Raw genomic sequence first — 25,302 nt, 5'->3', positions numbered from 1 at the left:
CAATGCTCTGGATCGAGTGCACTCTCCGGGCATTCACTGCTGTCGTCCCCCGTCCCTTTGTTTTAAACCGGGATTGATCTCGTCGTCCTCTCGCATGGAGTGCCACGTGATGCCCGTGGAGCGGCATGTGGCCAACATCCAACTCCCGTCCCATCGCTTTAAACACCCGCATCCGGGGGTTAAATGTATGGTTATGGGAAAGGGCATTTAACTATATGGGAGAAATAAAGAGAAACTGAAAACCGGGGTGGGAAAACAAAATTTTTTACAAAGCATAGACAATTCTCGTCAATATGCAAATAAGCATCACATTCAGTTTACATGCTTCATGTTTTTGAATAAGACACTTACATATATTATAGTATATTAAATTTTAATATTTTAAATAACAGGACAGTATTTTATAAAGAATAATTTTTTTTTAAGTATTTACCTAATTTACTCGTTAATTGAGTACAACTAATTTTTCAACTTGTCATCATGGAAGGGTCCAATGAATATACTTTTATAAAAAGTGGAAGAAAAAAAAGAAATTGTTTGCACACTTTAGATGCTAGCGCAAGTTTCACAAGAATTAATCTTTTGGAGAAGTGCGCAATGCCACAACCTCATCGAAGGTTGATCTTTTGGATGGGTGCAAAGACTTCAATAAATCCTAGATGATAGCTTTTGAAAGGATCGATCTCAAGGATGGTTGGACGAGCTTGAAAATTAGAACGCCCTTAGAAAAAAGGGTCCCCTCACATAAGCAAACCTCCAAAATATTCAAAAAGGACTCATGTAAGCAAGAAAAATTGGCTATGTATGGAAACTCTAGAGAATATTGAAACCCTTCCAAGTTCCAACAAACAAAACATTAGTTGCACTTTCCATGGGGTATTGGATAGACGGTGATTGGGTGCTTTGTTAAAACACCCCTTGATGTGAAGTCACCAGTTCAATTCCCCACCCCAATCAGGGTGTGATATATCGGACATGATGAAGATGTAGTCTTGCCAAACTTACAAGAAAAAAACAAAAACTTCAGTTGCACTTATCATGAAAAGCAAAAGCAGATCGAAACTCTAGGTACTGAAAATGAGGGGTCCCAAGTTCTGAAAACTCGGGGGAGCAGTTTGTGGGCTTAACATGTCATAATAATGCATCCGTAAATTTGTCATTTCTAAGTAGAAATGTATTGAACCTACGAAATCTGAAATATCCTAGAAGAATCAAATGCAATCTAACAAGTGATATATATTATATATATGTTAACAGCTACTTGAAACAGAGAACATAATGGGTAACAGAAACAGAATGAAAAACATGGTCGTGAGAGCATTACAGATGATAGGAAACATGAACCGACATTATCCCTTCGACTGTATATCATGCATATAAAATTGATTAATATTGTACGAATGTAGTGTCAAGACAAAAATGGAAACAAGAACTGGAACTGGAACAGAACCAGAAACATGTCTTCTGGTTGCATTTATGGTAACAGTGTAATATGAATCATATATAACCTTCTAACTACAATCTATCAGTTTTCAATACACACCTTACAGAGAAAGCATTGACAAGTTTCTTGTTCTGAAAGCTCCTTAAATGCCCATGGACACAAACATATGCACCATTGCTGCATCAAATAACAAAATTCAAAACTCCCAATATAAACACTTCAAATATAGGCCATTTACAACAAGCTATTTTTTAACAGCCACATACCAGTAATATACATGAAAAAAATATAACAATCATTTAATATCACCAGTCTCCAGCAGAACAAGCCAGTGCTAACTTCAAGCTATTTTTTAACAGCCACATACCAGTAATATACATAAAAAAATATAACAATCATTTAACATCGCCAGTCTCCAGCAGAACAGGCCAGTGCTTACTCCAAACAGGCTATTAAACCTATCCCAGGCTAAAAATTGTTACAGCTTAGGGAAAGACTGCAACACTAGGTTGAAACCAGTAAGTGTCCACAAGCCTTGGCACTGGAAAAGGTTGCAGTTTTTGGCTAGCACCACAAGGATGTATTGTAGGACAGAACGGTAACACCGAGTAGAACAATGGGCTTAGACACAAGCGACAGGGCTGCAAGGACACTTGTAGGATGCAGGTACCACAAGGATGGATTGCAAAGGACAAGAACAGCAGGTCAAGGCTATACGATGGGAAGCTACCAAAAGGGCTAGTTGCAGCTTGAGCAGAGAAGATGGAAGGATGTGGAAAAGGAAGATGTCAATTTGACAATTCTTTATTGCAATCTGCAACTGATTCTGTTATATATTCAGGCTCTCAGAACAGAACCTGTGAGTTAAGATATTGCATGTGGGCTACTGTTTATATATATATATATATATATGATAATTACAGTGCGTAGCTGCACGCCGATGAGTCCATTGCATTCTCTGTGATGTATTCAAATGGTATTTTATCAGATTTCTGTGATGTTTATTTATTACATGAAATGCCTAATCATTGTTCAGTACATAATGGTATGTCTGTTTTCTGAGTATAATTTTCCTTTAATGAGCTAAAAGGTTAGGTTAGGCTAACTATTTAAAGGCCAACAAAATCCATGTCACCAAGATGACAAGAGATTAGAACCATTAAACCAAAAATACAAGAATAAAAATCTAAAGACAAATGATGAAATCTTACTGCACTTCAGCCATCTCAGCAGATTCCATTGTGTCATTAACCCTGCATGCAAATTAAATCCAACATTTTAATAGCATTAAAAACTTACATCCTACTCAAGCAATGCTTCAAGTTATATAGCATTCACAATGTTAATTTTCTTGAAGATCGTTAACTAAAATCACATATTACCCTCAGTTACCAATTTTAGAGTGCTTTCTCAAAAAACACCTCTTATTTTGCTGAACAAAAAACAATACAAGATATGGAACCACCAACCAGTATGGGTTCTCAGTTCATTAATTTGGCATTAACAAAATGAGGAACATCTAATTTCCCAAAAAGAGGGCTAGCATTAAAGACCATATTAAAAGATATGAAATATGCTCTGGACACAAATAAAATTTAGCATACAAGAACATTGCAATGTTGCACAGAACATGTCAACCCCAAGCCAGCAGAAATATTCTTCCTGTACAATGAGTTGAATGGAGAGAGATAATAGACACTGACAAAAGAATAACCAGCTCAAATTATCAATAATATGGGACAGGAAGATGGCCAATACCAGCAATACCATGGGAAGAGAATATATGCAAAATTGAATGTGTGCTGCATGCACCAATAAAATACCTTACCAGAGCAGCATACAAAACAAATACAAGCTAGATAACATAACTTTATTAATGTCCAACAAATAACCACAGAAATAGGTCGATGGGACTGAAGAGTACCAGTATGAATACAATGTGTAAGTGCACACACAGCTCCTAGAAAATGTTGAAAATAACATAAAGAGAGAACACTCGGGAACCGCTTACAGCATCTAAAATACCAATGCAAGAAAAAAGTGCATGACAAAATCCTAGAACAAAGGCATGATTTGCAAAAGGAAATTGCTTAAAACTCAAAATGCATTGCCATTCAAGTTGTCTCATTCATATGGCACTAGTGTTCCACAGGGACACATCCCCGAGAGTGAGGGGCACACTCCCCATGTTTCCCATGACAGGAGGACAACTGGGGAAATGTTTCCCCACATCCCCCTTTTGGCAAACTTGAGGAAACATAGTGGGCGGGGAATTTCCCCAATGTGGTGGATGCATTTCTCACTTAGTATTCAACACTAGTGAGTGGGGAAGCTTAGTATTCAACCCTAGGCCCTGTTAATGCTATGAAATTAATGGTAATGTTAAATTTTTAAAATATAAGTGGCATTCCCCTTTATCTTAATTTTTATCAATACCATTAATTAGTTTAGAATATTTGAGAGTGGTTCAAAACATAGTTTTAAAAACGGCCAGCCTGAACCAAAAACAGGTCAAACCGGCCATTCATTGGTTGGCCAAGTCAAACCGGCCAAAAAACCCAATTCAAGGGTCCATTTCGCCCAAATTTCACCAAAACCAGCCCTAATCGACCAATTTATGGTCAAACCGGCCTATTCTGTCCTAAACTGTATCAGTTTATTGCTAGGCCAACTACAGAGCCAGCAGAATACAGTTTTGTGAGTTTTGATGTTGTTTTGAGGGAAATTTGGGGTTGTTTTCCTCCAAAACTAGCCCAAAGCATGGCTACCCTGTCATTTACTAACACATCTCAACCCTAACAATGTTGGCAATTAATAGTAATGTTAAATTCTTAAAGTAAAGGGATGAAAGTCACTTTTACTTAAATTTTTAACATTACCATGAAATGACTCAAGATGTTTGAGAGTGGTTTCGACCTCATTGGATTTCATACAGAGAAACTAGAATTTTAGATTCCACTCAAAATTCAGCAGACTTAATGGTTTTCAAGATTTCATGGTTTGGGGGTTTGCAATGTTTCCATTTGATTCTATCATGCGTGAGGGTATGAGATTGGCATTTGATCAAGAGCATGAAGCCCTTTAAAAACCTTAATGTTGGTGGCATTGATCGTTGAACTTTGTTGATGTTGGTGGTATTGATTGTTGAACTCCTCTACCACGTACCATGGCCTTAACAAGAATGTATCCTTCACTCAAAGGAGACAACTGGTTAGGCATGCTAATCTTTTTCTACCACATTATAAGGTTGAGGAGATGAGCCCTTCACTCAAACCAAAATCATCGGTTAGGCATGTTAAACTTTTTCAATTTCTATTTATAAAGTTGAGCAATCCAAGTCTGAAGACTTTGAGCTAGATAATGTCTATGTATCTCTTGTTGATGATCCCATTTTTAGTAGCGTTGAATCAATGATGAGTTTCATGAGTGACCATGTTGATTAGTGATTTGTAGTTTTGATGTTTATTTTTGCTACTACTACTACTAAAGTTGTAGAGTTTTAAGAGTCCTCAAACTCTAAGCCATATTATTATGTAGCTCATGTTGATAATCCCTTATCTAGTAGTGGTGACGACTTTGATCATGATGAGGAGTGATCATGTTGTTGATCACTGATATGTAGACTTGTAGCAAGTCAGTGGCCCCATAGCTTAGAGTATTGTTTTCAAACTCTAGAGGTTATTTTGAGCCTCATTGATTATATATTTTGTTGCTAATACGTATTGCACTCGGTGCCATTTTAATATCATCACTTTTACATGGCATATAGATGAGCAAACCTTGCATATTTTGTTTCTATTGTTTTGGAATCATGGTTTTAAAATCTTAAAAATAGTTTTTTTTATTAAAAACTAATTATTCCATGTGTTTTTTAAAGACCTTTTCATTGAGATCTTACCAGTCTTGGTTTGACCGATTCCAGTTTGAAACCCAATTTATTAAGTGGACCGGTCTAGTCATCGGTTTCGATTTTTAAAACTATGGTTCAAACCTAATTGGATTTCATATGGTGAAAGTAGAATTTTAGCTCATTTAAAGATTTCAAGATTTCATGATTGAAGGGATTGCAATGTTTCCATTGGATTCTATTGTGTACAAGGGTATGGAACTAGCATTTAATCAAGAACATTAAGCCCTCTATGTACCTCAACGTTGGAGGCATTGATTGTTGAACTCCTCTGTCATGACCCTAGTATAATTGTACCTATCACTCAACAAAATCTTGATTTGACATGTTAAGTTTTTTCTATCTTATTTAAATGCTTAAAAGTTGATATTGATGATGAGAATCCCAATATAGGCAACGATTTTGATGATAAGTAGGTATTTGTTGTACCATGATTTTTTTTTAAATATAGGGGCCATCTAGAGCCTTTTTGATGATATATTTTTGGTTCAAAGAGGGATTTACACTAGGGTTTAGAAAATCTCTATTAAATTCCAATTTTTTTCGTGTAGCAATTTAATAGGCCGATGTTATTGGCATTTTTTTCCAAAATGAAAAAAAAATCACGATAAAATTGTAAAAATAGCCAAAAATACATAAAAATCACCAAAAATCATCAAAAAAACACCAAGAATTTTATTAAAATGAAAATTTTGTGATAAAATCATAAAAATTGCCAAAAAAACCGTCAAAAAAATTGGATGCTTTAGATACTAAAAAAAATTGAAAAAAAAAATTATTGTATTTTTTTTATTTTGTTGATGTTTTGCCGATTTTTACAATTTTTTTCCTTTTTTCGAACCCTTGTCGATTTCATCCCGATCGCAATTTTCGTAACATTAGATTGCACTCAATGTTATTTTGGTTATATGGACCTTTACTTGTCACTCTCACACACACACACACACACATATTCTAAGGAAATTAACCTCTCTCTTAGCCCCAAGGCTAGAGTGAAATTGCTCGTCAAGACAGCCCATAGATATACTCACTTGAGAGTTCACAAGGCTCAAAGGTAATACAACAATATTCATAAGAACAAAGCCATTACAACAAATTATCAAGGTAGTATAGCTCATCATGTCACTAGTGGCGGATTTCAACCTTGGTAGGGAAGATAATAACCATTCCACCCAACCACCAGAGATAACCCCAATTTACATATATATATATATATATATATATATATATATATATATATATATAGAGATAAACTTTCCATGTTTGTGTATAATGGTTTGTATTCATATGGATGTTCATGAAGATTTACATATTCTTTTCAAAATTTCAATATTTACATATTTTTTGGTTTTTTGGTCAAACAATATTTTGCTCCATTTTCTTTTGGTTACCAATTTTGGCATCAACCAATTTGATAATCAGTTCAATTATGATAACACTTGTCCATTGTCCACTTTTAGTGTGGACTTTTGAGTCTTGACTCTAGACAATGATGACCTTAGACTGAGTCTGACTCATCACTTTTTACTATTTTGAGTTTGAGTAATTTCAATTTATTATTTCAACCTTCACACTTTAGCATATATACTATTTTGCTTAGTACTAACTAGATTCTAGAATAATGAATGATGAATTTAAATCAATGTGTACAATATTTTACTATTTCCATTTTATTGAATCATTTATGATGTGAGTACATATTATAAACATGATTCAAATTCAAAATCACCCCCCTAAATTTCCCTAAAATTTAGGGGTATATATATATAAACATGATTCAAATTCAAAATCACCCCCCTAAATTTCCCTAAAATTTAAGGATATATATATATATAAACATGATTCAAATTCAAAATCACCCCCCTAAATTTCCCTAAAATTTAGGGGTATATATATATAAACATGATTCAAATTCAAAATCATCCCCTCTAAAATCCCCTAAAATTTAGGGGTGCTCCATCACATCCCCCCTGTGTGTCTCCTCCTATGTGTCTCCTCGTTCCTACATCCCCCTGTCCCAAAAACTTAGTGGAACATTGTATGGCACTAAAAAGAGAGGGAAAACTAAAAGGCAACTAAGAACATCTAAGGTCCTTATCACATTGAGTTCCACTCCCACAATTTAACTCAGCCTCTTCCGAGTTAGTTGTCTCCCTTGGGTTATCCCAGCTATCAACTCTACCAAAGCCAAGGGATTTTTTTCCCTTGAAATATAGAAATACCAGCTCTTGGACATCCAAATCTCTATATTAGCTCCCACACTAAAGGCATGCATGCTCCAATATATACATTAAGCAGCTCTCTCAAAGATCATCACATTGTAGGTTGAGAAAAAATGACAAAAAATTCACACATTGGAGAAAAGATGCCCTCTCAAGTTTCAACACTAAGGAACAAACCACTAATTCTAGATGTCAATTTCAAACTATGTTATTGAAATTCACATATTGGAGAAAAGATGCCCTCTCAAGTTTCAACACTAACAAGCCACTAATTCTAGATGTCAATTTCAAACTATGTTATTGAAATCAGACCAAAACTGGCAGAACTAGGCAATCTGAACATTTTTTATGCCTAAATTGAAGCAGCCAATGGCACATAAGTGGAAAAGGTAGATTCAATACCAAACCAGCCTTTTTTTACCGAACCAACCAAGGCTATCACAAAATTAGATTAAGGACGATTTCAAAATCAAAGAAAAAGCTCAACAAATAAGTGAAGGGGGTTGATCTAAGAATCAAGCCCAGTTCAAATATTGAAGCAAAATTCTTAAAGAAACATGACAAGGCCCAATTAACTTATTCATCTAAAAGGACAAGGAAAGATAATGTTGCAAGGCTATGAGAAAATGATATCAAACATAAACCAAAAAAGGAGCACACTCCAAGTTTTGAACAAACTTTGGGGGCCAAGGCAATTGTTAAGGCATCAACAAATTGCACTCGCTTTATGATTAGGCTATGGTGGGTACAAAAACTTCATCTTATGCATATTAACGAACTTTTCAATTGTACAATACTTGTTTAAATTGCAGATTTTATTTTCAAATTCTATGTTTGTCATGGTTTTTAATTTTCAGATATGTCACGTTTATTTAACATAACTCAAGACTAATTATGTTAAGTGATATAGCAATGCAATTGAACAAAATAAGGGTTCTATTAGTATTGTATTTATGGAAGAAAAAAGGCTTTTAGATCTGTTTTATTCATGATAAAACTACACTAGAGAGCAAAAACCTATCAAAACACTTTGGTAATTTTTCTCTTGACTAGCTTGAAAGTTTATGGTTGTTAAAAATTGAAATATTATCCACTACCATTGTCATTTTATTTTGTATTTTATAACAGCCCAAAGGCTGAATTCGAAAGGTTAAGATCCAAGATACCACTAGTTGTGAGGTGAAATTTTTTATTACAAATTATAAGAAATTTCTACAGTTCTTTGGTTTTGTAAAATGCAAAAGGTAGTTTCCTTATCAACAACAAAGGATAAATATAGAGGTAAACTGAATGCTAGCACAAAGGCAATGTGGATTCACAACCTAATGGGTGCACTCTGTTAAATTATGGTATGTTCTATGCTTAGAACAATTTACTTATCTTTCTTATTATTATCCACAGATTAGCAATCACATGTACATTAAGTAAAGTGTAGGTAGAACATTTAAACGATCAACAAAAAACAAGCCAAGATAAGAGACACAAGATGTGGCAGCTAGCCAAGGACAAACCTCAATATGGGGAAACCCTTTGATCAAATCTTCTTTTATCTTCAATAATTCAACAAAGAGAAATAGTACAAAGATTTGATTTATATCAGCAGCAGCAAACCCTAGATCGAACTCGTCGGGTGCTCCCACCGAACACCCAACTCGCCAAGTCTTCACCGGCGAGTCGTTCACTGTGCACCAGTCCAAGATTTCGTCATGCACTAGTCCAAGACTTCGCCACGCATCAGTCCAAGACTTCGTCGTGCACTAGTTCAAGATTTCGTCGTGCACCAATCCAAGACTTTCGTCGCACATCAGTGCAAGATTTCACCATGCACCAATCCAAGATTTTGTCGTGCACCAGTCCAAGATTTCGTCGTGCACCTATCCAAGATTTCGTCGTGCACCAATCCAAGATTTCGCTGTGCACCAGTCCAAGATTTCGTCGTGCACCAATCCAAGACTTCGCCACGCATCAGACCAAGACTTTTGTCGTGCACCAATCCAAGATTTCGCCGTGCACCAGTCCAAGACTTCGAATGACCTGTTTCGGCTCACGTGTGAGAGAGTCTTTCTGCGCAGGAGAGAGAAATATATGATGAGAAGTGAGTGACCAAATGAGGAGTCATCCTGTATTTATATCCAAACGTTGAAGGTGAATAAATGTGTTTGTTGGGCGTCTGAGCCTACATAAGTTGTTGGCCGACTTTGATAATTTGTCAATAATCAAAATAAATTCACATCTCCATAAATACTTATCGGAATCGGATGATCTTTAGATCAATCCTACACCTCTCGATAAGAGGAATCTAGGAAAAATATTATCAGCCATGAATAAGGTGACCCACATGGAGTTTGGCCCTAGTTGCCAATTTTAACACTCCCTCTCAACTAGGGAGAACTCCATTTGCAATTCATCTGACCGTCGCTACCATTCATCCATCAAATGCACTGCCTTGTACAGCTTGGCCCCTGCTTTGCTCTGCTCTGCTTTGTTCAATTCTGCTCTACTCAAACTATGAAGAAGAAGTGATCAAGGATGTCTCATACCATCCTCCACTGACCCGAAGTCAGTTTCAAAGGGTGTACCACTCTCACTGGTCCTAGACCAATATCATTGATCCCAGATCAATGGAGGTCATCCTAGCATAGGGAGTATGGTAGATACAACAATGCGTCCATCGATAGAACTACTATGGTCCCTATCCTCATTTCCCTGCTCATTGTTTAGATGAGAGGTACTTCCCATGAGTCCCAGCCTGCATGGGTAGGATGCCTCAATAGGAGAACTAATCATCCTGTCCAGTGGATGCCATGGAGAACTAATCATCCTAGCCTACAGGAGAACGAATCATCCTGTTCCAAAATTGCCATGGAGAACTAATCATCCTGGCCCACAAGAGAACTAATCACCCCATTCCATAGTCACCACGTGGTGTCAGAGGAAGGTTGAACCTTTTATCCTGTACAAAGTGCACCAACAGGGGATGGTGAGTTACCTGTGGTCATATGTTGCTCCAAGAAGTACCCTGCGCCCCCCTGGAGCTCCCAGAGCTCAGTACATCATACTTGACCCTCAAGACAGGGTCTTTGAACGACTCCAAGTCGTTCTCAAAAAGCCAAAAATTTTAACCTTTCCTAGGGGCTTTGTCAAGATGTCAACGACCTGTTCATCTGTACCGATATGTTGGAGCCTTATAGCTCCCCGCTGCACCATGTCATGAATATAGTGTACCTGATATCGATATGCTTGGAGCGATCATGGAATATGGGATTCTCTGATAAATGAATCCTGCTTTGGTTGTCACATAGGATCACGGTGGTATCCAATGTAAATCCAAACAGCTCACTGAAGAGCTTTCGTAACCAAACTGCCTCACAGGAGGCCATGCTAGCAGCAATGTACTCTGCCTTGACGGTGCTCAAAGCCACAGACTTCTGCTTCCTGGTCATCCAGGATATCGAAGCAAATCCCAAGGAGAAACAGCACCCGAAAGTGCTCTTACGGTCCACCACATTGCTTGCCCAATCAGCATCAATATATCCAAGTAGTCTCACATTTCTGGCAATGTATCTTAACCCATAAGTAATTCTGCCACAAAGATATCTCAACAGATTCTTGGCACCAATCCGATGTATGTGGTGAGGTTCAACCATGTGTTGACTCAACGTGTTGACTGCACAGCATATATCTGGACGGGAGTTCACTAGGAACATCAATGCTCTGACAAGTTGACGATACTCAATGGTATTTTGTAAAACAAGTCCAGTAGCACTACCGCTTAACTTCTTGAAGTCAAGCTCCATCGGGGTGGTTACGGGGTTGCAGTCCACCATCTCAAATCTCTCCAATATCTTCACCACATATTTTCCTTGAGATGGGAAAATCTCCCCTGGTTTCTGCCAGACTTCCAATCCTAGGAAATAGTGCATAAGTCCTAGGTCTTTCATCTTGAACTCAAAAGCCAGCTCTCTCTTACATTCGTGAATGACAGGGTCTGCACCTGTTAGAAAGAGGTCGTCAACATATAGCACCAGTATGAGAGGCTTGTCATCTATAACCTTAAAGTAAAGGTTGGGGTCAGCTTCACTCCTAGTGAATCCCAACTTCATCAAGTAGCTATCAATCCTCTCATACCATGCTTGGGGTGCTTGCTTTAGCCCATAGAGGGCCTTCTTCAACCTGCACACATGAGATTCTCGATCATGAATCTCAAATCCTTCGGGTTGCTCCACATAGACCTCTTCTTTGATCGAACCATGTAAGAACGCAATCTTGATATCCATCTGATGTAGGTTCCATCCTTGCGAAGCAACAAGGGCTATGATCGAGCAAATGGTGGTATATCGGGCAACAGGTGCAAATATCTTGTCATAGTCTATACCTTCCTTCTGGGAGAAGCCACGAGCGACAAAACGAGCCTTATACTTTTCCGCACTTCCATCAACTGCATGCTTTATCTTGTAAAGCCATTTTGAAGTGACAACTGCCTTGTCCTGGGGTCTAGGGACTATATCCCAGACATCGTTCTTCATAATAGACTCATATTCTTCGGTCATAGCATCCTTCCATACTTGATACTTGACAGCATCTGTGAATGATGAAGGCTCATTTTGGATGATCGTGCTCATGATGGTCAGCTAAGTCACATGACACGAGGACACGAGACACGGAGGACACGTAAATACGTGGTATTCAATACGAAACGCAGCGACCTGGAAACAGGACACGGGGGACACGTTTTATATATATTTAATAAAATATATATATATATATATACCGAAATATAGTTTTTTATCCATATTAAATTGCAGGTTGCAGCTTATCTAATCAAATTAAAATATAATTACTTCTCAAAGTTCATAGTTCACTTTAAAAAAATAAATAGAATCAAAATTTACAACTTACAAGCACATAAGAATAGATATCCACAATAGATATCCTTCTCAGTTCACACTGTGTTTTCTAAATAGGTGCAATGGTGTTACTGTTACACTATTCTGGACTACAGGCCATCCCTTCATAAATATTTGCCAGTGTTAGGCACCCCTAGCTGTGTGCCCTCTCTTCTCCCCACATGGCTCTAGCTAGGCACTTCTGTTGATGTCTCTCTTCACAATGGATTTAAGTATTTAGTATTTACTATTTAGTATTGAGTCTTGACAGTTTATAAAATTATATCAGTGTGTCACACTGTCACTGTGTTTAGATTGCTAGTGCTACAGATATCTGAACAGTGAATCTCATATGGGACTGTAACGGTGAAGTGGGGAAACTGTATAATTTTATAAACTAATAAACAGCAACACCCAATAGTTAACTACAAAACAGATCAATGGATCATTGTCTAAATTAGTAAATTGGTGTTCTAAATCTTATTGATAACTATAAGCCTTAAGGATACATGCTAGCTGACCCACTTATAAAGTTATGCTGTAAGCCTGTAAGTTTTCAGTGTAGATACTTGAGGGGTTGTGTGGTCATTCCAATTCGTTTTCCCGACAACAGAAGAGATAAAGACTACCCACCAAAGAGTCCCACCATTCGGTCTCTTGGTCAACGAGTTCCACATCTCTTGCCCTCTTCCAACCTTTATTACAGGTGGTGCCAAGATTCATTTCCACTATATTTTGCAAGGGATACAATTATTTCGGCCAGTTCATTACGAACTCTCAGTTCACCATTGCTGCTACCTAAGGATCATTTCCAGTGTATTTTGCAAGGGATGCATCATGCAATTGTTTCAGTCAGTTCATTACGAACTCTCAGTTCACCATTGCTGCTACGGGTAACTTTTTGCCTATGGAATAGGAGCGACGTTGAATCTAAAGTTACCCTCATTGTTTAGCTATAGCCTAGGCCCTATACTTGTTTGTAAAATACAAAAATCAGTCTTCGACGCTTCGTATGGTAAGAGGAAACCCTTTATCGGAGCCTTGAGCAGACACTAGAAATGATAAATCAAAACTCCAGAAGTACTACGTGCAGCGTAACTGCGTGTTACTGTTACAGAATAATGTAAGTATAAAAACCCTGCCGGTGGGCTCAAAATATACAGCGAGCAAATGTAACGTGAATGCTGAATTAACGTGAATGCTTACAGGTCTTGAACGAGGTTTAACGCTGGTCTTCAACGAACAGCAGCTCCACACGACACACGACAGCTCCCGCAGCTACACACGACACACGACAGCTCCAAACAACAGAAAAAAACCCCAAAATAGACCGACGCTGACGTTATAAACCGCATTTTTTTTCAATACGTATTCAAAAATCGAAATACGTTAGGGGCAACGTATTCTCTGTACGAAATACGCATATTCGAAATTCATGACACGAAGGGAAAACATGGAATACGTATTCTATTTTTAGGACACGTCAAAAATCGTATTGGACACGTATTAGGGCCGTTATCGTGTCCAATACGCAAAATACGAGACACGGGACCCTAAGGGACGTGTCCTGTGACTTAGATGGTCAGGTATCCCTGATACCCGTTCAGTTTCTTACTTTCACAAAAGGTTCCTTGGGGTGTTGTGTGTCCTTTAGCATCATCATGTGTCCCCCTAAGCCATGAAGGCCTCTTCCTTGAAGAGGAGGGCTCAAGCAAAGGATCAATAAGATCCAGGGGTTCTTCCACATCGGGCATTGTCTCCTCTTCTTTTTCTTTAGGTTCCCTGGTGTCAGCTTCTTGAGTGCTCCTCAAAGTAGGAAGATTGTCCACCTTGCTAAGGGCCATATCTTCGTCAAAGGTGACCTCATGACTAATCTCGACTTCCCTTTGACCAGCTCTATGTTACTTGGGAGCGGGGAACGGGAGCGAAAACAGGAATGGGAGCGAAAACGGGAGCGGGAGCGACCATTTTCAGAAGCTCTCGGTTTGGGAGCAAATCCCAAAGCAATTTTTAAAAATATATATATTTTTATATATTTTTAATTTTTGATACATATATGTCAACAAAAACATGTAGAATGATGAATTAGACATTAAAAACATAGATTGAACTATATAACAACAATCATCTAGAAGTTATAATCTTCATCAACCACGTCCACAAGTTAGTAACATAGTAACATACAACATATTGAGTCTCATGATTCATCAATCTTAAAGTTTCAAGCTTTCAAAATTTATTATATAACATTTATCATCATTGATCACCAAAGTTGTACTTGTAAGCTAAGTGTAACCATTACAACAAATAATATCTAACATGAAATGAAATGTTATAAAATGAAATGAAATGAAACAACTTTCAACTTCCATGAAGCATCATATTCATAATTCATTACTAATGAGTTATAATTGCCAACTTCAAACTTAAATTGTCATATATTGTTTAAAAAAATAACATAATAAATATGAAAGAGTCAATAGTTATAAAAGCTACTAGAAACTAGAAAAGAGAAGTAAATCTATTATCTATTTCTTATGCTTGGGCCACTTGCCACCACGAGAAATGTCTAATTTTTTAGTCTTGTTGGAAAATTAGGATCTTTGTCATTAATATCACCCTCTAAGCATTAATATCCAGAGGTATCTTTGTCATTACCTTTGTATCTTATAGGGGTCTTTGTCATTAATATCACCCTCTAAGCATTAACATAAGATAGAAAAAGCATAGCATGTCAAGTCAAGATTTTGTTTGAGTGATGCGTACAATTTTTAGGAGGGTCATGATAGAGGAGTTCGACAACCAATGTCACTAACATCAAAGTACATAGAGGGATTGGTGCTCTTGATTAAATACGGGTTCCATACCTTAATACATGACAAAATTCAATGGAAACATTGCAATCCCCAAACCCTGAAATCCTGAAAAACTGATAAGTCTGCTGGATTTTGAATGAAATCTAAAATTCTACTTTCTCCATATGAAATCCAATGAGGCCATAACCACTCTCAAACATCCTGAGTCATTTCATGGTAATGTTAAAAATTGAAGTAAAAGGATGAAAATGAAGATTAAGGAGAATGTCACTTTTACTTTAAGAATTTAACATTACCATGAATAGCATATCAATACTAGGGCACAGACTTGATCATTAAGTTGCCCCACTCAAAAACTATTTCATTCTTTCAAAAAAAATTGCATTTCGAACATTACTACAAAAAAAATTGCAAAAAAAGCAAAACGCTCCCGAAAATGCAGGGAGCGAAAAAAAAAATTTAGGGAGCGCGCTCCCAAAATTGCTCCCTTTTCAGGAGCGATTTCGAGAGCGCGCTCCCGACCCGCTCCCGAGTCGCTCTTGCCCGGAGCGCGGATTGGGAGCGGGAGCGAGGGGGGGAGTGCTCCCCCGCAACATAGGACCAGCTACATAGATTCTATACCCCTTAGTATTTTCACTATAACTCACAAAGATTCCTTTCTTTCCAGATGCACCCAATTTATTCCTTTTCCCTTTCAGCACATGAAAATATATGGGGCTTCCAAATATTCTAAAATGAGATACGTCAGGTTTCTTACTGGTGAACATTTCTTCAGGAGTTTTGGAACCCAATGCTTGATGAGGACATCAGTTTTGTACATATACAACGATGTTCGCAACTTCGGCCCATAGAAACTTCGGAAGTCTTCGATCATGGAGCATAGCAGGGACAGCTTCCACAATCGTACGATTCTTCCTTTCCGCCACACCATTCTGCTCAGGAGTATAGGGTGTAGTGGTCTCCCTCTTAATGCTAGCCTCTTTGCAAAAGTCATGAAACTCATTGGATTCATATTCAGTCCCATTATCAGTCATTAGAATCTTGATCTTCTTTTCGGTTTGATTCTCGATCAAGGCTTTGAAGTGTCGAAACCAGGAGAACACTTCATCCTTCTCTTTCAAGAAATATATCCAAGTCTTGCAAGAATAATCATCTGCAAAAGTGAGGTAATATAAATATCCTCCCAAAGAGTTCACAAGCATCATACCAGATATGTCTGAGTGAACCAATTGCAATATATCGAAGGTCTTGCTTTGGCTTGAGGGGAATGGTCCCCTTTTGAGCTTCCCTTCAACACATCCTGGACATACACCTTCTTGCTCTAATCTGAACTCAGGCACCCCAATTACCACTTTTCTTACATCAGGTAGAGCTTTATAATGAAGGTGAGCAAACCTCCGATGCCATAATTCGAACTGAAGAGATGTGTCACAAGTCATGACACCCAACGGACTTCCTCCGACTTGATATAATGAATCAACTCGAAACCCAAGAGTAAGAGCATCTTTAAAGTTCTTTTTCCATACACGTACCTTGCCATCGCTGAAAGCCACCTTGTAGCCTTTGTCTTACATTGCCGAAATGGACACCAAGTTTTTTTTTTTCAGATCAAGTACATATAATACATCTTGTAAGTAGATGGTACTACCCTTATTTAGTTGAAGAGTGACATTTCCTACGCCTTTCACGGGATATTTTGAATTGTCTCCAAGAACAATTTCCAAGTTGGTTTCTTTCTCTACCAGATTATAGAGAGCTTCTTTGTAACCAGTGAAGTGCCTTGAGGCACCACTATCAATAAGCCAATTTCCCAGCGAGTTCAGGGAAGCAATAGTAGATAGAGCAACTGGTAGATAATATTCATCTTGCTTATTGTCAACAGTGTTAGATTCATACCTGGACTTTCTTGCCTTCTTGAATGGTTGTCCTCTTCCTTGATTTCCAGCACTTCTTTTACCTCTACCATTTGACTTCTCCCTTGGTCCATTTGTTCCTAGCAGCAGCGGATGCATTTGATGGAGGCTCAACAATTCCGCCTCTCACATGGTCCAACACTTCCTGTTCTTCTAATGTTAGATCGAGAGACATCTTCCATCCGTGATAGTCAGACTTCTCACAGAGTTTGTCTTCAACAAGGAAGTGTGTTGAGGACCCCATGATTTCTTTCAGATAGCCTTGCCAACCTTCTCTTCGGTGATTGCTCTTGCTCTTGCTTGGGCTTTGTCTTCACCTCAACTCTAATACCATGTTAAATTATGGTATGTTCTATGCTTAGAGCAGTTTACTTATCTTTCTTATTATTATCCACAGATTAGCAATCACATGTACATTAAGTAAAGTGCAGATAGAACATTTAAACGATCAACAAAAAACAAGCCAAGACAAGAGACACAAGATGTGGCGGCTAGCCAGGGACAAACCCCAATATGGGGAAACCCTTTGATCAAATCTTCTTGTATCTTCAATAATTCAGCAGAGAGAAATAGTACAAAGATTGCAGTTCCTTTATTACAGTTGTCAGCAATAGCCCTATTATAGCCCTCTCCTTTAGGTTGTTACCAATCCTTTTGCAATCTTTGTTGCAATTGTAAACTAGTCCAATTTAGCAACCCTAAGAATCCTCTGAAGTAACCCCCTTTGCTTGTTCAAAAAATCGCTAGACCTACTTCCAACAGCCTCAGCCTGCTTCCTAACAAACTAAAACCTTAGTACAAGCCCTCAACCCTGTCCTACAATCCTCGACCTTGTCTACCACTCCTACAATTGCCCACCGCCTTCTTGCAACCCTCTTGTGAGGGTCTGCAGCACTCCTGTAGCCTACAGCTAGTCTTAACCTTCTCAACCATATTCAACAAATTAGACCTCAACTACCTCAAATGCTTTGACTCCTTGCTAGTTGGCACATTGTGATTCTTCCTTGGTTCTCCACACAAGTGATGTCACATCTCAATTGATCTCTCTAACCTATTCTTTGGCTAGTATATATACTTATCCAAGGGGTATGAAACCCCAAGTGGTGTGTCCCTTGGCCTTGTCAATCGACTGAGCGTACTTGACTTGTAATTAAATTAAATTTATTAAATTCATTTTCTTGGGTTTCAAGATTGCTCCTTTGGGTCCAAAACCACAAAGCTTCCAAGACTTTTCCACTCAAAAATACCTTCCCAACTACCAAATTTCAACATTCTCTCTCAATGAAGAAGATATTTCCTCCACCACCTAGAAGTGGCCCTACTTCCAAATTTGATCTACAACCGCATCCTTCTAAAAGACCTAGAACTTTGAAGACACCATGCTCTTAGAAGCCTCACGCTTCTAAGCATCTTGCATGGCCATCTAAACCATAACTTTCCTTGTTCATCCAACTCTATGACTTTTATTTACATGGCCATGACTTCTTTGCATGTGCCACGACTTTTCCTTGCATGATCATGACTTTCCTTACATGGTCCATCACTTCCTTTCATGTACCAAGACTTTTCATTGCATGCACCATGACTTCTTTGCATGGACTACAGCTTTCCTTACATGGCCTGGAAGACTCCACTCTCTAACTTGAACTTGAAGTTTAGACTTCCATTGCACTATTATCTCTCCCTTTGAGCTTGCAATCTCCCTTTAAAGCCAAACTCCCTTTGGGCCTACACAACCTTCTTTGGCTTACTTTGCTTTCCCTCTTGGAAAGTGTTGCAACTAAACTTGTGTCCTTTCAAGGTCAATCCCAAGTTGTGGTTTATTTCTTATTAGTCCTTGAATAAGAAAACCTTAAGGCTCTTGCACTAGGGATCATGGTACTTTAAAATCCCTATACAATTGCCAATATTAGGTTTATCCTTTGACTTGTACACCTAGGGCCAAAGCCGAATCAATTAGGCTCCCATCTACCCAAAAACAAAACTTGCGACAATTAATTTACTTGTTGTACATACCTAGGCAAATCTCTTTACCCCATCGTCTTCCTTGGTTGTTGTTGTCCTTTACAGCCTAGCCCACTGTCCTCCTTGGTTGTTGCTATTTGTTGCAACCTAGCCCACTGTTTTACTTGGTTGTTGTTGTTCTTGGCAATTAATTCTTCTATAATCCTTTATTACAGTTGTCAGCAATAGCCCTATTATAGCCCTCTCATTTAGGTTGTTACCAATCCTTTTGCAATCTTTGTTACAATTGTAAACTATTCCACTTTAGCAACCCTAAGAATCCTCTAAGGCAACCCCTTTTGCTTGTTGTCAAAATCGCTAGACCTACTTCCAACAACCTCAGCCTGCTTTCTAACAGACTACAACCTTAGTACAAGCCCTCAACCTTGTCCTACAATCCTCGGCCTTGTCTACCACTCCTACAATTGCCCACCGCCTTCATGCAACCCTCTTGTGAGGGTTTGCAGCCCTCCTATAGCTTGTAGCTAGTCTTAACCTTCTCAACCATATTCAACAAATTAGACCTCAACTAACTCAAATGCTTCGACTCCTTGCTAGTTGACACATTGTGATTCTTCCATGGTTCTCCACACAAGTGATGTCACATCTTAATTGATCTCTCTAACCTATTCTTTGGCTAGTATATATACTTATCCAAGGGGTATGAAACCCCAAGTGGTGTGTCCCTTGGCCTTGTCAATCGACCTGAGCGTACTTGACTCGTAATTATATTAAATTCATTTTCTTGGGTTTCAAGATCACTCCTTTGGGTCCAAAACCACAAAGCTCCTAAGACTTTTCCACTCAAAAATACCTTCCCAACTACCAAATTTCAACATTCCCTCTCAATGAAGAAAATATTTCCTCCACCACCTAGAAGTGGCCCTACTTTCGAATTTGATCTACAACCACATCCTTCTAGAAGACCTAGAACTTTGAAGACACCATGCTTTTAGAAGCCTCACGCTTCTAAGCATCCTACATGGCCATCTAAACCATGACTTTGCTTGTTCCTCCAACTCTATGACTTTTATTTACATGGCCATGACTTCTTTGCATGTGCCACGACTTTTCCCTGCATGATCATGACTTTCCTTGCATCGTCCATCACTTCCTTTCATGTACCATGACTTTTCATTGCATGCACCATGACTTCTTTGCATGGACTACAACTTTCCTTACATGGCCTGGAAGACTCCACTCTCTAGCTTGAACTTGAAGGTTAGACTTCCATTGCACTGTTATCTCTCCCTTTGAGCTTGCAATCTCCCTTTGAACCCAAACTCCCTTTGAGCCTACACAACCTTCTTTGGCTTACTTTGCTTTCCCTCCTAGAAAGTGTTGCAACTAAACTTGTGTCCTTTCAAGTTCAATCCCGAGTTGTGGTTGAACACTTGGCTTAGTCCACTCTAGCCCATCGCAACTCAACTATGCAAGTGTCCTCATCCTCTTGGGTCAAACACCTCATATGCACATGCCTCCATTGTCGAATGCACAACTTTGCAACCCAATGAAGATACTATCTCATGAAACTCATCAAAATGTGATCCATATGACGCTACCTCATCCATGCCAAAGCCTTCCTTGCCAAGGCACCTAAGTTATTTCAACTTACTTTGACAAATCAATAGAAGTCCATCAATGATGGTAACAACCTGTCACACAACATACTATTGTGCATCGAGTTCTCCACCAATCCACTAGAACTCCCACCCTATCTCGTCACCAAATGAGATCAAGACCACATGTCCAACCTATTCTCTGTTGAACCTCAAGATGTCCAACATATCCATAGTTCCTTATATGAACCTTTTGCTCCATGTGTAGCCAACTCACTTGGCAACACCATTGCATTCTACAACAACCTCACAGAGTCACAACTACCTCCCAAAGCCGACACATATGCACTCTTTGATTTAGTTGCCCTACAAAGTAGCTTTGATACCATGTTAGAATTTCCATGCACCCTAGGGTTGGTCTATGTCTTAACTAAAAGCATAAACACACTAGTAGTGCCTAACTTCAAACCAACTTACACAATGGAAATATAGCAGCAATGAGAACAATGATAGTACATAATAATTTATGGCCCAAAACTTATTTCTCAATAGTTCTTCACTAAATAAACCTTAGGGCTCTCGTACTGGGATCATGTCCCTTTACAATCCCTATACAATTTCCAATATCAAGTCTATCATTTGTCTTGTACACCTAAGGTTGAAAGCCCATTAGGCTCTCATCTGCCCAAAAACGAAACTTACAACAATTAATTTACTTCTTCTACATGCCTAGGCAAATCTCTTTAGCGCATTGTCCTCCTTGGTTGTTGTTATCCTTTGCAACCTAGCCCACTATCCTCCTTGGTTGTTGTTGTCCTTTGCAATCAATCCTTCTCCAGTCCTTTTACAATTGTCAACAACAACCCTACTACAGCTCTTTCATTTAGGTTGTTATTAGTCCTACAATCTCTATTACAGTTGTAAACTAGTCCGCTTTAGCAGCCCTTGTCAATCCTCTAAAGCAACCCCGTTCCTTGTTGTCAAGGTTATTGGACCTACTTCCAATAGCCTCAAACTACTTCCTAATAGACTACAACCTAAGTACAAGCCCTCGACCCTTTCCTACAGTTCCTCAACTCTGTCTGCCCCTCCTACGGCCAACCTACAACCCTCTTGTAGCTACCTATAGCCCTCTTGTAGCTAGTCTTAACCCTCTTAGCCATTTTCCACATATTAGACCTCGACTACCTCAAATGATTCAACTCCTTACTAGCTGACAAACTACGATTCTTCCTTGGTTCTCCACACAAGTGATGTCACATCTCATTTTATCTCTCTAGCCTATCCTTTGGCTATTATATATACTTGTCCAAGGGGTGTGAAACCTCAAGTGGTCAGCTCCTTCGCCTTGTTGGCTGACTTGAACCTACTTGACTTATAATTAAATTCATTTTCTTGGGTTTCAAACTCAAAACCACAAAGCCCCCAAGGCTTTTCCATTTGAAAATACCTTTTGAGCTACCAAATTCCAACAAGTTGTCAAATACTCAATCAAATTGGTTAAAGGTAGCTCAACCACATCAATTAGAGCACAAATCAAGGCAAAAGAGCCAAATATCAAAGCACACGTAAGGTGATTAAATTTAATTGTCTTCCTTATTTTGTAAGATTTAGGCTTTGGATTATATTTAAATTATCCTATGGATCAATCTATCAATTCAAGAGAATGCAATTATTCTATATATTGAGCTACACTCACTTGTGCATTAATGTTATGACCATGTTTGTCAACACCACCTCTTATTGTAGTTCATTGTTCTTCACTTTTGTAATTCCCTAATTCTTTAACAAACTTAACCCCTCTGGTTTGAGACGCAACTCACAAATGTTAAGCTTACTAGAATCATCCAAAACTTCACCACCTTAGGGATAAACCTTGAGTACATTTCCTACTTCCAAATTCAACAACGACAAAATTCTTGGGCAAATTTCCATGCCATTCACAAGGCCAAAATGGAGGAAGGTTCAACAAGGATTAAAAGAGGGGGAATGAGGTCAACTCCACATGCCTCCCCACCCCCAATCTCGACCACCATGATGATATATGAGCAATTGAATCGCACACCATAACAATTGTTCTTAGGAGTGGGTATGTAGAAACAACCTTGCCCTTGGCCTCCTTGCAACATTTGGTTGGGACTACCATGGTTAATTTATATCTCCCACAAATAACCAATTCCCTTCCCTAGCATTCAGCAACAACTCCCTTGACTCCATCATCTCGCTAAAGAACCTTGTTTTATTTCCCATGTCATCAAACATAGCAAGGGAATTAGTGAAATATGGCATGTTGGACCCTAAAAGCAATGTCACTAGTACACTCAATCATACAAAGAAATACCTCAATTTTGATCCCCAAACCATTAATGCAAATGTGTACATAATGAATAGCTATAAGCTAAACAAATGTAATTTGTAATCAAACATTGAATATTAATAAATACGTCATAGATTATAGAGGAGGAAGGACAAAAAATGGGAGGGTATGACTCCACAAGGGAGAAAAGTCAAGGGGGCTAAGGGACTCGATGGTAGCTAAAAAGAAATTATCATTTTTACATTATCCCAAGTCCTTATTCTTGTTTAATTGGAGCTCTTCAACCATGTATCCTTTTATCTTAATTGTAGATTAATTTCATGAAGGAAGTGGGTTCTCCATAAAGATACATGGACCTTTCATGCCATGCAATCTTACCCTACATCTTTTTCAACAATGCAAGAAGAGTTCAAATGCTTTTGGGAGGGATTTTAAATTATCAAGGAGCTCAAAGTACCAAACAATTCTAGTGACCACTCTATTTGAACTACCATCCTAACACAAATCATCATTGGGTTGCGATTACAATCAAATGGCAGAATTTGAATTAAAAATTGTTGGGAGAGTTCAAGTTGCAACTCAACTGGGAATTTGGGAGAGCTGGAATTACATTTTGTTAGAAAATTTTGGGAGAGTGCTCTTTGAATATAAGTGCCCATAAAACTACTTCCACCTTAGGACACCTTCAAAAAAAAAAAAAATTCCTCTTTCATTTTTTATTTTTTTTTTTTGCTTTTTACATAAAATACATAGAGGTACAATTATGAAGACCAAAACTAGTAACATCTTTCAACAAGGTCAAACATTAAGAACACCAAGGTGAGGTATGTGCCTTGAGACGCAATGGTGTCCAAATTTATGCCTCCCAACAGTGTGCTTTGATCTAGTGGAGAGATAAAGCATACTTGTCAAGACCTTGGTATTTTGACAATGCTAGCTATGATGATGTAAATCATCATTGATGCTTGTTAATCTAGATCCTTTCTTATATGAGTAATTCAACTTGAGAGTATCATGTAGTGTCATTATGAATACCTCCCTAGTTAAAAGAGATTGTTGAAAATGTAACTAGTGCCAGTCTTCATACTATAATAAAATATAATTTTTATGATTGACATATTTATTATATTCATTATTATTTTATTTTTTAGTCAAAGCATGTTCTTCAATTTTATAAAGTCAAGAGTCAAAAAAGAAAATGTATTTGAGTCAAGTCCCATTTGGGTTAAAGAAAAATGAATTTTTTGTTTGAGTCAAAATTCACCAAAATAATCAAAATCAGCCCTCCTTGGGAACAAGTCATCTTGGGCCTTCAACAACCACCTACTCAATGTCATATATATATATATATCTATATATATATATATATATATATATATTGATTAATAGATTGTTCAAGAACAATATAACTTTTCTGAACTAGAAAAGGAGAAAGGGAACCAAATTAAAAGGAGAATAAATCTAGCACATGTAGAGAATAATTCCTAAAATTTTGGTCCTCTTTTGGTCAATGTCTTGAAATTTTGATCCCCTCTATTGCAAACCCAAAATTTCAAGACATTGACCAAAAGAGGACCAAAATTTCAAGAAGAAGATTAGACTTGGACCAATTTTGACCTATTTTGACTTTGATGCTTGGAGGTGACTTGGAGGAGGGATTGACTTGATGTTTTGGTGGCAATTTTGGTATTGGGTCTTGGATATCTCATTTTGATGTGATTATATAAGAGGAGGATTGTTAGGTTTTCCCCCTTGTGAGGTTTTGCTTTGGCTTGGAGCCTAATTTCTAGTGTCTCTTGTCTCTTTATAATCTTTATGTTTTATACAATTGTATAATTGCATGATGAAGAACACTTAAGAAGTAATAAGAAGGCATTGATCATTCACAAGTAATTATCACGTAAAAGAAATCAAACCTCATCCAATACATTTCTATACACAAGCAAGTCGCTGACATTCTCACAAAGCCCTTGTCCCATGATCAAGTTTGTTTACTTCAGGGACAAGCTTGGAATGGTTGAGAATGCTTCCCTCAATCAAAGGGAGTGTTGACGTTGTAGCATCAAGGGCAAACATTTGTCAAAGGTATTACCCAAGGGCCATGTAAAGTGGGGCTAGGGAGAATGGCCCAAAGTGCTCCCTTGGTCAAAAGTTTATAACCATATTGCCAAGAAATACTTAGCTAGTGGGTAGAGTGAGTGCCTTTTGCATCAAGCAAGTGTTTTATCATTCAA

The 25,302-nt window shown here is 38.1% G+C and overlaps 1 protein-coding gene across 3 annotated transcripts in view; it reads right to left on the bottom strand.

Moving 5' to 3' along the window:
* LOC149241961 (replication protein A 32 kDa subunit A-like) overlaps positions 1-25,302 on the bottom strand; it is a 53,231-nt gene that overhangs the window by 18,265 nt on the left and 9,664 nt on the right. For all 3 annotated transcript variants that reach the window (XR_016246602.1, XR_016246603.1, XM_089374090.1), the window contains exons 4-5: positions 2,656-2,697; positions 1,544-1,621 (exon numbers count right to left, since the gene is read on the bottom strand). Coding sequence is in view for 1 of the 3 variants with exons in the window: in XM_089374090.1 (XP_089230216.1) it covers positions 1,544-1,621; positions 2,656-2,697 (120 nt within the window). In the remaining 2 variants the exon portion in view is untranslated. The remainder of the gene's footprint in view (positions 1-1,543; positions 1,622-2,655; positions 2,698-25,302) is intronic.

This window comes from Pinus tabuliformis, chromosome 8 (genome assembly GCF_031772625.1).
Source record: "Pinus tabuliformis cultivar Carrire ecotype Pingquan chromosome 8, CPIR1, whole genome shotgun sequence".
Taxonomy (NCBI): domain Eukaryota; kingdom Viridiplantae; phylum Streptophyta; class Pinopsida; order Pinales; family Pinaceae; genus Pinus; species Pinus tabuliformis.
The sequence above is the reverse complement of the archived record's forward strand: the minus strand, read 5'-3'. Positions and strand labels throughout refer to the sequence as shown.